The 13,512-nt window shown below is 36.4% G+C and overlaps 1 protein-coding gene across 2 annotated transcripts in view; it reads right to left on the reverse strand.

Moving 5' to 3' along the window:
* LOC105256742 overlaps window positions 1–13,512 on the reverse strand; it is a 234,967-nt gene that overhangs the window by 103,446 nt on the left and 118,009 nt on the right. For both annotated transcript variants that reach the window (XM_020029248.2, XM_020029247.2), the window contains one exon: window positions 4,179–4,253. In XM_020029248.2, coding sequence (XP_019884807.1) covers window positions 4,179–4,245 — 67 coding nt within the window. In that variant the 5' untranslated portion in view covers window positions 4,246–4,253. The remainder of the gene's footprint in view (window positions 1–4,178; window positions 4,254–13,512) is intronic.

Consider the following 13,512-nt stretch of genomic DNA (forward strand, 5'->3'; position numbering starts at 1 on the left):
CGCGTCGTCGATAAATTACCAAGAGCAGCCAGATATAAACGTTACGGTCCATTAACCGGAAACTCCGAGTAATGCCCGTCTCCGCGTAACGTTAATTTCAACGCGCGCGTGCTGTACGCGGAAATGGAAATGCAGTTTTATTACAAAGGTACAAAACCACTCGCGCCAGGGACAAGAAACGAATTCAGCGCTTCGCTTCGGGCACTCGCCCCTTTCTCACGACCGGCCAGTAAACGCGCATTTTTCTCGTCGTAAAATTAACTCTCTTTTTCGCTCTCCCTCTCTCTTCCTCTCCTTCTCACCCATTCTCCTGTCTCGATGAGAAAGGTTATTCATATCAGGGGGCGCGTACCCTTTTCCGCTGCAGATTACTTCAAAGCAAATATTCATCGCGCGTTCAAAGGAATTACAAGAATATAACTAAATCCGTCGAATTTTTGCGTCGCAGGTTAAAGCAAGATTGCTGTGATATGAGCGGAATAACGGGCGTGCATTGTGCCAGAATCAAACAAAAAAAAAACTTAATGCGTTATTGTTGCGCGCGTGAATCTCTCGCAATTCTGCGTAGCAATCAAAATTATGGTATTGGTTTTCTCCTGCGCGTGAAGATTGAAAATTTCATTTTCGTGTGCCACTGAAATGTATCTACAAAAATTGCCAATTACTGCAAAATTATTTTTTTATCGCATTATTTTACAAATTATTTTATACGCATAGTTTTTTATATTTGACTCAATTTTTATTGCAAATCGAAATTAAAGTTGTACTAATGAGGAACATTTTTTTATACCTACGCTAAAAATAACTTTTCACTGAACGCTTTGGTATTCATTTGGAGAATATTACGAGAACTCTCTCATGTTTTCGAAACCACAATGTCCTCGAAATGACGGTAAAATTTGACGGTAAAATTTGACGCAAATCAAAATAACAGCAACCAAATTGTCGGAAATGACACCTGTGGCCAAATGATTTTATTCGCTAAGGGAGTGCAAAGCGTATTTAGATCTCCACCAGTCTACATCGGCTTAATGTCGCATTGATATTCAAAATAATAGCGACTCGCATAAACGTGATAGTTCTCGTACACGTAATGCGCTATCCATGTAAGCGTTTAGATTTACCGTTTCCACTGACCAGTAACTAGCGAACATGGCTTTGCGTCGAGATATTATATCTCTACTGAGCAGACCAATCTGCCATATTGTATTTCATTGTCATTTGCTAAATATGTGCAAAGTCCAACAACGGTCATAAATCTAGTATCGAATAATCATCCATTTGTGCAATCATCCATTTACATTCCTAAAGCTTAATTTATTTTTGATATTTTTAATCATTCACTCAGAAGCTATTCATACCTCGATATTTTCGTTAAGATTAACTTCAGACTTATCCCGGAAATTCATAAATGTAAGTCATCTTGAGTATTTTGAGTGAATTTAACGTCGACGGTAATTAAATTATTTTCCACATATATTTAACGCTCGATTGAAAAAGAGAAAAACGTGCTCCTTTAACAACTTAATTGGTCGTTTGCATCAAATGCAAAGTCTTGTAGTCCCCTCGTAATCTCAATGGTCTTTACGCCATTGTCCCATAACACCCATGCCATTAACAAGTTTCGAGCTTCTTAGTTGCCGTCCACGACCTCTCTGAAGCTTCGTGGTCCCGCGCCACTTCAATCCACAAAGACGGTCCGCGGCTGTCTCGAAGCCGCCAATTAAGTTAGTTACCACATTCAAGAACTCGAAAGAAGTGATTTATCGCGACAAAGAACAAATAATTTATTATTAATTTACTGGCCTTCTGCTTCTACACGATATTCACAAAACCGAGAATATCTCAAATAAATTGGAAAATCGAGAGATAGAACGAGTCGATTGATCGAACGACTCTCTTGTATGGTTTCAAGTTATTACCCGTTGTTATATGGAAAAAAAATACAATATGATAGCAAGAAAACAGAATCCTAAGATATCATTGATATCGTTCTATCAAATTATATACTGACAGAAATTCAATTCAATGAAACATCTCAAGATGTCAGAATTGATAAATATTCAGCTGAAAGCTTATGGATTTAACATCGATACATACGCATAAGTGAAATGCACGAGGTAAATTAGTGCATGTCACTAGCCATCTTTTCAATACCTTTGAGATGATAGTTCGTTTGCTGCATAACCAGCGTAACTCGTTGCTTCGCGAGTCTTTATACCATTGTTTCGCGCCGCTGACCATTGGCGAGTTTCGGACTTCCTCTGTCGTTGAAAGGAAAGTCAAAGACGGTCCCCGCGCGAGAAAGCCGCCAATTAAGTCAAAAGGGGGGAAAGTTCGCCTTGGCGAATTTCGAGCGCGCGCACCGCTGCGGTTCGTTTGCCGCCATCAGAGTGCGACCGAGAAAATACACTTTGACCTGGATTGGCGTCAGGTAGACGCGTACTCGATGTCTCTTGTGTACTCGAAATCGAAGTTCGTGTCCGCGGTCGTCGGTCCGCCGTACTCAAGAGAGATTGTGTCCGTTCCTTCGTACGTGGGCGGAGGGAGATTTGCCTCGATAGGGCCAAACAAGTTGAACACTGCTGGACAACTTTCAAATAGGGTAGTGAGCTTACCGCAGCACGAATGCGGTCGCACGCGCCGTTTCAAAGAGATTGAAGCGTGATCGCGCTTATACGATAAAGAATTATGTATTAATTATTATTACATGATGAAATAAAAGAATTACTAGTGTAACGTTGATTGATTAACCCTGATTATTTCTAGAATTATTTTATACAATTCTTAATATATGTATATATATATATTTGCTTATGTTTAATATTTCAAATTAAAAAATTTATTATAAATATAATTTTATAATAAATATAATTTTATTATAAATTTATTATAAATATAATTTTATAATTACCTAATTATGTTAATGAAATAAATAATATAAAGAATTATATTATATATAAAGTTATTCTATAATTATATTATATATGATATTATTAATTATTAAATTTATATTAATTCGAAGAGAAAAAGTCAAATTTTTAATTGCATTGTTCACGTTGGAGTGACAAAGAAATATTTTACTAGCTTCAAATGAAAAACTGTCTTTGATGTCCCTTTGAATCGATCGTTATATTATAAGAGATCGTATTTTGTATCTTCGTTGTCATTATAAGGCGATCTGTTACCGAATAGCAGGAGCTTAGTGGCGAAATAAGCTCCATTGGTACAAACGTTGAGCTTCTTAGCTCTCAACTCGAGTAAGGGTGAAAGAGGACTAATTTGTCTATCAGCCCGCGCAGTTGGGGGAGAACTAGAAGGAAAGAGCCGCGGTTATGGGTCACGCTTGGGTGTGCAATACATCCGGGAAACCGCCCACCCACACGGGAAACACGAACAACGCTCCAGTACGTTGTTTCCACGATCATCATAATCCACCCCTCGGCGTTGTTTTCGCACGGGTTCACGCCAGATTCCGAGCGACCGAGGTGGATTAAGGATTTTCCGCCTGCCTCCCGACTACCGCTCGTCGTTGGTGACGGAAAAAAAAAGAAATGACCCAATTCGTGGGTTTTTCTGGTTTTACAGGCCTGGCTTTTGCAGCTCGTTGCACAGCAGGGAGGACAGTAACGATGGCATAGTCGTGCAACGAATAGTCTTGGTAGTATAGCTCGGTGTAAAATTCGCGTAAAATAATTTGCAAAAATTTTTACACGGTACGCTGCGCTTCATCTTCTCATATAGTACGTACGTGTTTTATTTTATATTAATAAACACATTACTTTTTCTGATTTCAAAATGTTATTACAACAAATATACACAACTATATATACTATTATTAATAGTTAGATTGAGCTTGTCAATTTTTTTATTATAAATATCTAGCATTCATAATAAAATAAAATATCTTTCAATTTTATAAACAATTCCATTTTTGCACTCCAATCGCAAATTATAGAGCATCTAATTAGAGCCATATTAGAATTTAAAATATTAAAATAAACAAATATATTAAGAATAGCAAAATTTTGGAAATATTTAGAAAACGTTTAAATTAAGAAAAATATTTAAATTAGTATCAGAAAATATATTTTAATGTCTCTTATAGAATGACTATATATGTATAATCTCAAAAATTCACGTTGCTGGTAGAAATAATTTTTAATAAAATAACTTACCGCGCGATGCGCCGAGGATGCACGACTGCGGCAGCAAAAAGCAGGTCAGCACCAATGGCCAATTCATCTTCGAATCTGTAATAAAAAAAAATATCAAAATTATTAAACAATGTAATATTGTACATGTCATTTAAGGGCATTATTTGTTGCAAACAGCCGAAAGACTCAATCGATCGACCTAAAATATAATCTCGAAATATATATCTGACTATGTGTCTGTGGTGAGAAGTCTATTCGCGAGTAAATCACTATTTTTTCCGTCTTAATAAAACGCGGCGAATGTCTCCGAATACTGCTAATATAGCCTGTGTAAACAAGTGCTAGGGCAATATCGATTTTTTCTTCGTGCTGCTTCGACTTATCTATCCTTATCCCTTACAAGACACCGTGAGAAAACACACATCAAATTAATGCGTGTTATACTCATTTCCAAACAACGGCTCAACGCAATTAGAGGAGGGAACAGCCCTTCTCTTCGGATAATATTGATACGAAAGAATGTTCCCTTAATCCTTCTTTCGGTCAGTTATAATACGGTACCGATGGATGCCCGCGGCTACGTCACGAAGGGAGATGGATCGTTCTTGGCACGATAGAAATTCAAGGATCGATATGCTGGCGGGCGTAATTCATGTATCGGACTCGAGAATAAGTAGCCTATTGACCTCTCGGGCACGTTCTGAAATTAGACGCGATCAAACATATCAAATATTCTCGTATTAAAACATTGTCTCTAATGTATCATTGTATCTCGGCTTCAATTAGCCCTGTGCTTGATTGACAAAATAATCTCGATATAAATATATAATTACGTGACAATCCGATCTTTTTCGTAATTTTCGATCTTTATAACTTGTATGATCTTTGTACTTGTGTAAAAACGAATCGCGTGTAAATATTCAAGATCTTTTGGTTTCAATAAAAATACACCGAGTGGCTAACAGAGGAAAGGCCCTTTATTCGCGAGTGAGCATCGACATTCTCCAACGTGGTGGAGAGAAATTTGACGCAATCTTACGAGACGAAGCCTGCATTCCGCGCAAATTTTCGGAAGCCCCATATTACGCGGACGAGAAATTTCGTCCTTGTGCTCGAAGCGACCCTCTTATTCCTGCTTCCAACTATTCGAAAGGAGCGAGCTAATATCCGATCATCGGATTTTTATTTTTCTCTATCGATCTGACGGAGCAACATTAGTTGTTTCACGGATCCCTGACCTCTCGAGAATCAATCGGCCGAATTCACGGTATTCAGGCACTGTCTATACGAATAAAAAGGAAGATACACGACGGTTGAAAACGAGGAAGAAGTAAAACAATGGGAGCAAGATAAAGGGCGCGAAAGAACAAGTTGCTACCCTCGCTTGGCGCGTCCATGATAAGACGTATAGATATAATGCAACGTAAAAGGGGATACGAGTATGTGTATGTATGTTTCGCGCGCACGATGAAATATGCATGTAAACGTGCGAAAACGTATATACATCTTGTCACGAGATAAAGGTACGAGATATAAGCCACGACGCTCTCCGCGTAAACGCGTCTGACGTAAATTACCACCGTCACGTTAAATAAATTTGCGTTTTCACCGAGTATTTTCATCTTCTTGATATAGATGCGCTTACTCGTAATTCTTTTGCGTCAATCCGGACAAACGGGCTTACCGTCTTGCAATAACCGTCGCAATTGATACAGGCGACATGCTGCAATAATTTTGCCTGAATACGAATATCATAGCAGTCAATGCATTGAGCGCAGACAACAATCGTGTACTTGAGCGCTAGCAAATTGAATCCGATTCGCTGAATATCTCAGATATACCGATCGCATTCAATTGATACCGAACTATTGTTTCAATCTGCTGAACATCATGTCTAGTGTAAACATGAAATGAGATTTGGCCATCTGTATTTGGGTATATTATGGATGTAAGTTAACAATCTTAATGTGAATGATAAATATTAAAAACATACACAAGATCTTCCATAAGAACGGTTCGTTTTGTGACTGAATCGTTTCTTGTTTTAATATACATAGATAAAAGATGACATGTATTATATATAACGGAAACAGATATATAACATAGATAACAGAAACACAAGTTTTATAGGAATTTTGAAAATTTATAAAATAAACAAAAATGTATGTAATTACATATATTAAAGCCGATACGAAATGTGCTACAAAATATTTACAATGTGCATTTCATAGTATTTAAAAACAAATAACGTTGTAAACAAATAATATTTACATTTAATTTTATAAATGTATGTATTTTCGAGATCTCAAAAATAAATTGGCTTTCATTACTAAACAAATTTTTCGATAATGATATGTGGATGAAAATGCTCATTGCACAAAGTTATATATCATATTATTAATGTGTTTTTCTGTGTAACCTCTGATACTGGTATGCTAATAAAAGTTTATTTTTCTACATTAAAAATTTATTATTATAGGAAATATTCATAATTATGTTAGATGTTTTTTCTCAAAATGCCATTAATTTATTTTAAATTCTCTATTTTCTATTTGCTAGGTTTAAATAGCAAGTAGCTAGTTTCGTCAAATAGCCATTTGTAATATCAGATTAATTATAATATTAATTCAACGATGATATTTCCTATGATCAATTATTATATTTTCGTTTTACCTTAAACATAAGCGGGAGTACGTTCTCTCATTTATATTTATCCGTACAGTGGATAAATAAAATTGCGACGTGAAGCTTCTCAAATGAAATCCTAGCAGAGACGTAATCGGTATCAACATCGAGAAACACGTAAATATAAAGTCCCATCACGGCATCTATCTTCCTCCTTCCTCTCTCTTGTCGGAGATCGACGGTCTATTCTTTTCTCGCCGGCACTCCGGCCTCTCACGAACACAGAAGACAACTAATATCCTCGCGGGCGCGCGCCGGAGCTTCTATTTTTCTTTATTAGCCCGTCACTGAGCAACAATGCCATGCTCAGCGCGCGCCAACCCCGGTGTCACTTGGTCTGGCTTTTCGCAAACTCGCGCAAGCCAGGCCTACGAACCGAGACGCGGATGCGAGCGAGCCACATCTGCGGATTCCCGCAGAATATCACTGTCGCCCGCGCGAACAAAGGAAAACGGGAAATAACGGTAGGGTCGGTACGAGAAATGGCTCGTACAGGGTGGATACGATAAAGAAGGAGCAGAGAGGAAGAAAGAGAAGAGGAGAAGGAGCAGCGAGGAAGAGAGGGCGGAGGAGAAAGAGGGAGAAGAGAGGGTGCATCGCCTCGAGCTTCTCTTCGAGTCGGTCTCTTACGTTTTCCCCCCGGTGTCCTTACTTCTTGCAGCCGCATCGTTGCTCTCAGCGACCCTCCTCGATCCTCGCTTCTCTCGGATCTATCCTGTAGCTCCTCTAAATAGCCATGTGACGCTACAGGCCACCATATTACATTCCATATACACAACGATACCAGCACGCGTATCAGTGTGATGATGATACATATATATGCGCATGCGAATGTTGAGAAGCGTTGAGAAACCCAAGGACGCGAATCCCTGATCCTGATGGCGAGGAGGGAGGATACGCAAGGAAACGACCCTATCGTTGGGGGTCGTTTTACGCGTTTGCGTGCGCGTACTTAGGTCCTCCGGCAACTTTTTCAGGCTCCAACTTTAAACCTTCTTTCCGCCGCTGCTTCCGTCCCTACGAGCGGATCGTTGAGTTTTACGCGATGCATTTCGTGCGCGATCATGATCGCCGGTCACATTGGTTGTTCTCTATCCTCGCGACGCGCACATGTGAAAAAATTGCAGAATGTCGCCTGTGACGCAAAGCCGATATGAAGTTTGAGAGAAAAGTCGGAAATTTACGACAGAAATGATATCATATTTTAAGTATCTTTTTACACAGTCAATCATTATTTCGCTATAATAACGGCACGGTCATAATTTTGCTATAATAACAGTGGAGCTGTATATTAACATTAGGGGATAAAAGAGGGAAGCATCTGATAATAAATTCAAGGGATATTCGATTATTGATGCCCTACATTCAATTTATTCGAGACTATTACGCAAACTATATCATTATTTATTCATTGTTCAATATTAACTTACTTGCTATGAAATTACTAATTGCATTAATAATATATTCTTTCATTACACGTTGAAAGAACAATTGCGCGCATAATATTTGAATACGTTAGTTGAGTTTGCCTTGATTAATAATCCAATATCTAATCATACGAAATATTACAGAGAGAGATTTGCTTCTTAAAAGAGAGGTCATTTAAATTTCAAAATAACATTTCTAGGGGCTTAAAAATAAATTGCTGCATAAATTTGACATTTACGTTTTACTTGACATTTATATTTTATATTACTTATAGAAAGATAAAACATTTTTAAATGTTACACTGCGTAAAATTAATCATAGAAAACTAATACAATTTAAAGTTATTTCCACATTCCAACTATTTTCAGATTTTGTTGAATAAATTTGCGTAATTGGTTTTTCATTGGATATAAATGTGGAACAATGTCTATATGTAATTACTGCAATTAAACATATTCGTTCCCGAGAAATTATTTGAAATCACAGTTAATATAAAGCGAATATTTCGTATGAGATGACATAATATAATTTTATATAAAAGCTTATTTAGATGGAACAATTGTTAATGCGATATTGTTGCGATATCCGATATCGTTTCGAGGTATCATCTTTCACACGGACGTTACTGTCACTTACAATATGATATTGCAAAAGCAATTTAATGTAACCAATTGTTGTCGTTGTGTTTCAATTTTGTAAAATGATTATAAAAAAGGAAGTTCTAAAAATATCAAATTTTATTGTGACATTATTTATTGGACATACAAAGGAAAAGAGTACGAGTCAGCGATTTAGATTACATGTTATATATTTGAATTATATATTTGAAATGAATAAATTTAATTTTTTTTCGACTTTTCTATAAAAACAATAAACACTTTGTAACTTAAATCCATGTTCGCACTGCTACATTTTATTTAAAGTAGAATTTCATAAAAATGTATATGATGTTTACTTTATGTACAGAATAAAACACAAATGAAAATATCACGAAAAACTATATTCTAAAAAACTCATATTAAAACTTATAGACTCGAACAAATTAATTCCCCTTTTGAGAGACTCTATTCCCCATTTTTTGCTTCCGTTCGTATCCTTACTCAATTTCAAAACGCTCATTAACGCTCGTTCCGCTCGTATCCAATCTACGTTAAGATGAACCGGTTAATATCCGACGCATTATCTCGAGATTCCACAATCCGCCGGACAATATTAAGCGTTCGATTACATCGTTACACTCGCCGCCCCCCGCAATTGTAAACAAATAATTCAATCATGCTGATATGTACATATGCGAGCACTTGTGCTCCAGGCCCCTTCTAGCGCACAATACTCATCATATCCATCGTGACTCGTAATCGAATAAAGTGCAACTGTTTACGGGCAATTCTCATACAACGTTTAACCGATAATTCGAGCTAATACCGCATTAACAAATAATACGATGCCGACGAGAGCGAGAGCAAGAGAGAGAACGAGAGCGAGAGAGAGAGAGAAAGAGGAAAAGAGGATGAGACAGAGGGAGAAAGATACAAGTGAACCATGGATGAGGGAGTGAGTTTAATTTGCAGATAATTATCTTGCTAGCTGCTGAGCTTCATTCGAAGCGAATCCTCATTTCACGTCCCATCGATGAAAAATTACATCGAAATATCGCCAAATGTACGCATACACACTTTATTTATAAAGAAATTGTATAAGGAATCTATTTCATTTTTTTCAAATATAAAATTTGACGCGAAATTCTAGAACAAAACTCTCATTTTATTCGCGCAAAATTTTCACGAAATTCTCGCTGCTCCGAAATACGAAGCTGATTATGTATTGAAATTATACGCCCGTCGAAATTAATAACTTTCTACTCAGCGTTTATGCGATCGGTGATTCGATGCCTCGTGCAGAGCCGGATTTCATTAACGATCGAAAAACAGCGCGATGTATGGCTCATTTCGAGCGTGCATTAATTTTAACGATGCTGTACCGTAATGATTTGACGTCACGATTTCGACCGTATCGTTTTATTGTAGGTATTACGCATCCGCGGAAATTTCTATCGTGTGGCGAAATATTGCGTGAAAAATTTCGCGATGCATATGTTGTAAATAGCAAATTAAAGTTTGCAACTAATATAATTGTACTAATATAATATCTATTAAACAAATAGTACGTACTAGATACAATAGTATATTATAATTTTTGTGTGTATGCGTTAAATTTCATTATTATTTTATGATATTGTCTTATTTTGCTTGCAAGTTTATTAAAAAAAATCAATTTTAACATATATTTTTAATTTATGCAAATTTCTCTTAATTATGCCATTATTCTTTTTTTCTTGCTCTCCTTTTATGTATTGGACGTACTTGATGTTAACTTGAAATTCTTTTCATCCTGAAATATCACCATTGACACAAGCACATAATACCTTATCGCACGCTCATCCAACGAACACACAGATGGAAGTGATTCGGAAGCAAGTGTGCGTTACGCTACTATCGATATCATACTCCGACGTACATGCAGAATGTACAGATTGAAATCCGCCCATCGATCGAGACAGCGAATTCCATGATACGAGTCCGATGGCACGTACGAAAAGACAGGGACGGCGCCGCGAACAGAAATACCAGAGTGCCATGGGAATCCTGCATTTTTCTCGTTCGATATAGAGTATAGCGACAGAAAAGAGAGAGAGAGAGAGAATGAGAAGGAGAGACCGGATATTCAATTAATCTTCACCGGAAATCGATTTTAAGCGACACGCGGTACGCGCGCCCGCTCTTATATTCCTCGAAGTATATTTCTCTCTCGTGTAATACCAGGGGAGAGGAAGAGGATCGTGTAGACCAGTAGATGGAACGATGCTTCGGAAACTGTAACGTTCAATTAATTCCGCGGACACCAACGGAGATAAAACACTACGGAAATCGAGAACATGCGTATCTTCGTCCAATGTTTTTGCTTCACGATTCAATGTGCTGGCGAGAAAACCATACACGTCGGCTGGAGACGTAAAATATGTGTATACCGTAATGTCCGGTAATACCCGTTCCCACATGTGTGTGAACTTTTATCGAGGAAATACCACAAAAAAGAGAAAATAAGAGATACACTTCATATGAAAAAAGTTTGAGAAAAGTTACGTATATCCTTCCCTCCTCTTCCTGCAACTTCAAATTTGCAGGACGAGATTCGGCGTCATAAGATCGGCACGATGATGACGTTAGACGAGCGAGGGATAAGAAAAGATGAGACGAGAAAGACGCGGCCAAGAAAAATGTTTCTGCCACGCGGGCGATTCGACGAAGATATAGTTTTTTTCATTCTTTATTATCAGTTTGGAATATCGCGATCCTTGCTACTTCGATCTATCGATCTCGCTTCTTCATTTTCCGTAAAAAAATATTAGCGCTTATTATCGTGCTTTTCATATACGCATGTATTCATGCGTTACAATGTAAAAATAGTCACAATGGAGGTGATCAGGGTAATTTCGTCGAGAGGCAATACAATATGAAACGGGTTGCACGTGAACGAACACGTTGATTGATAATCTATAACGCTTATTGTTCCCCGTACAACGGATACTAAATATCGGCTTTATAGAACGAACGTCGAACGAACTATGCCCGCTAGCTTTAATGAGATAACTTTGAGAAATAAAAGCGTGTGGTTTAATTCCGCGGGTATCGAAGATTGATTAGCGAATAACGATCGCGTGCTACAATGGCCTTTTTTGTTTCTGTTAAAGTCGAAAAACCGCAATTACTTTTATTTTTAATCCTTAATTATAATCAACTATAATTATGCTATTATTAAGAATGATTTCATTAAATATGCATGATTATTTTTGTAAAAAACTCAAGTTCTGATTTATGGAAAACATTTAAAGATTAAAGAAAGCCTATGTTAAAGAAACCATGAAAAAGTTTGCATATGATATGCGTTAATATGATTTAAAGCTATTAATTAACGATTGCGCACTCATAATGATTTATTCCAATTCATATCGAAACAAAAGTTTTCGTTAATATAAATAATTGCGTTTATACAATATAATATTGTGACAAATAATAATAATAATAAATAATAGTAATAACAAATAAAAGTATATAGGAGCGTATAATTAAGTCCGACCATTCACTTCTCGACGTTTCCTATTCGGCATCTCGTCGGGCAGCCATCGTGGAAAGCGACTGAAGAGATTACGATAATATCTGAATCTTACGTCTCTTATTCTTCCAGCTTGCTTTAATCTTCACGGTTTAAACTCCACGGCTTTCGGTTAAAACACTCGATTTCAGAGCCTTAAATCCATGTAATCCGTAAGAGAACATTACTCGTCGATTAATTGCATTAAATGCTTAATATGATGTACTTCTCTCTCCAAAGTCCGTTAAATACTTTGGTACTTAGACGAATTGATGATCCGATAAGACTTTAAATAGCCACGCATATGCATCGCATTTGGACTGAATAGAATATCAGATTACATTAAGCTTCGTTCATTATCGATTAATTAATAACGGCGGCTTGATGTAATTATAATTTTCTTTTGTATCGCGTGGTAAATTCGGTATTTGGTATTGTAATTCTTTCTCGCGGTTACTTTTAATATATATAAGAATATATATAAAATATGTGACGTGTGTATGTGATATATTATATCAGAATAAAAAGAAAATAATGTCTGAATAAATAACTAATGAGAAAAAGATAATTGGAATAAAATTACAGAGAATATATTACAAACTCTACATGAGCTCGTGAAAAAGGAAAGTTTACAGAGAAATTGTTTATATCATAATTTCTGTTAATAATAAGATAAATTCAGTATTTCACAGATTAATAGAGATTCCATATATTATAATAATTTTAACAAAAATGATCGCAAATGAAATTAATGCATTGTTTCAACCACATCCTCAAATTTAATCATCAAAACACTGAATTCTCTCGACTGCTATTATATCGTCACGCATATTATGACAAAAATCATTATGTGTTCAGTTTGATACGAGTATATCGAGAAACTCCATAATAGATAAATTTTATTTGCTTGATTGACGCATACAATTCCAATCGCCATGCGTTGAATGTCGCAAAAAAAATATTAAATATTTCTCATAAATGCAATAACATAAAGCGAATTGTTTATTATATTTAGAAAATTGAAATAAAATTATTTTGAATAACCAATAAAAACAGAAAAAATAATGAACAAAAATAATGTACAAAAAAT

Source organism: Camponotus floridanus, unplaced genomic scaffold (genome assembly GCF_003227725.1).
Source record: "Camponotus floridanus strain SB8 unplaced genomic scaffold, Cflo_v7.5 scaffold45, whole genome shotgun sequence".
Lineage (NCBI taxonomy): Eukaryota > Metazoa > Arthropoda > Insecta > Hymenoptera > Formicidae > Camponotus > Camponotus floridanus.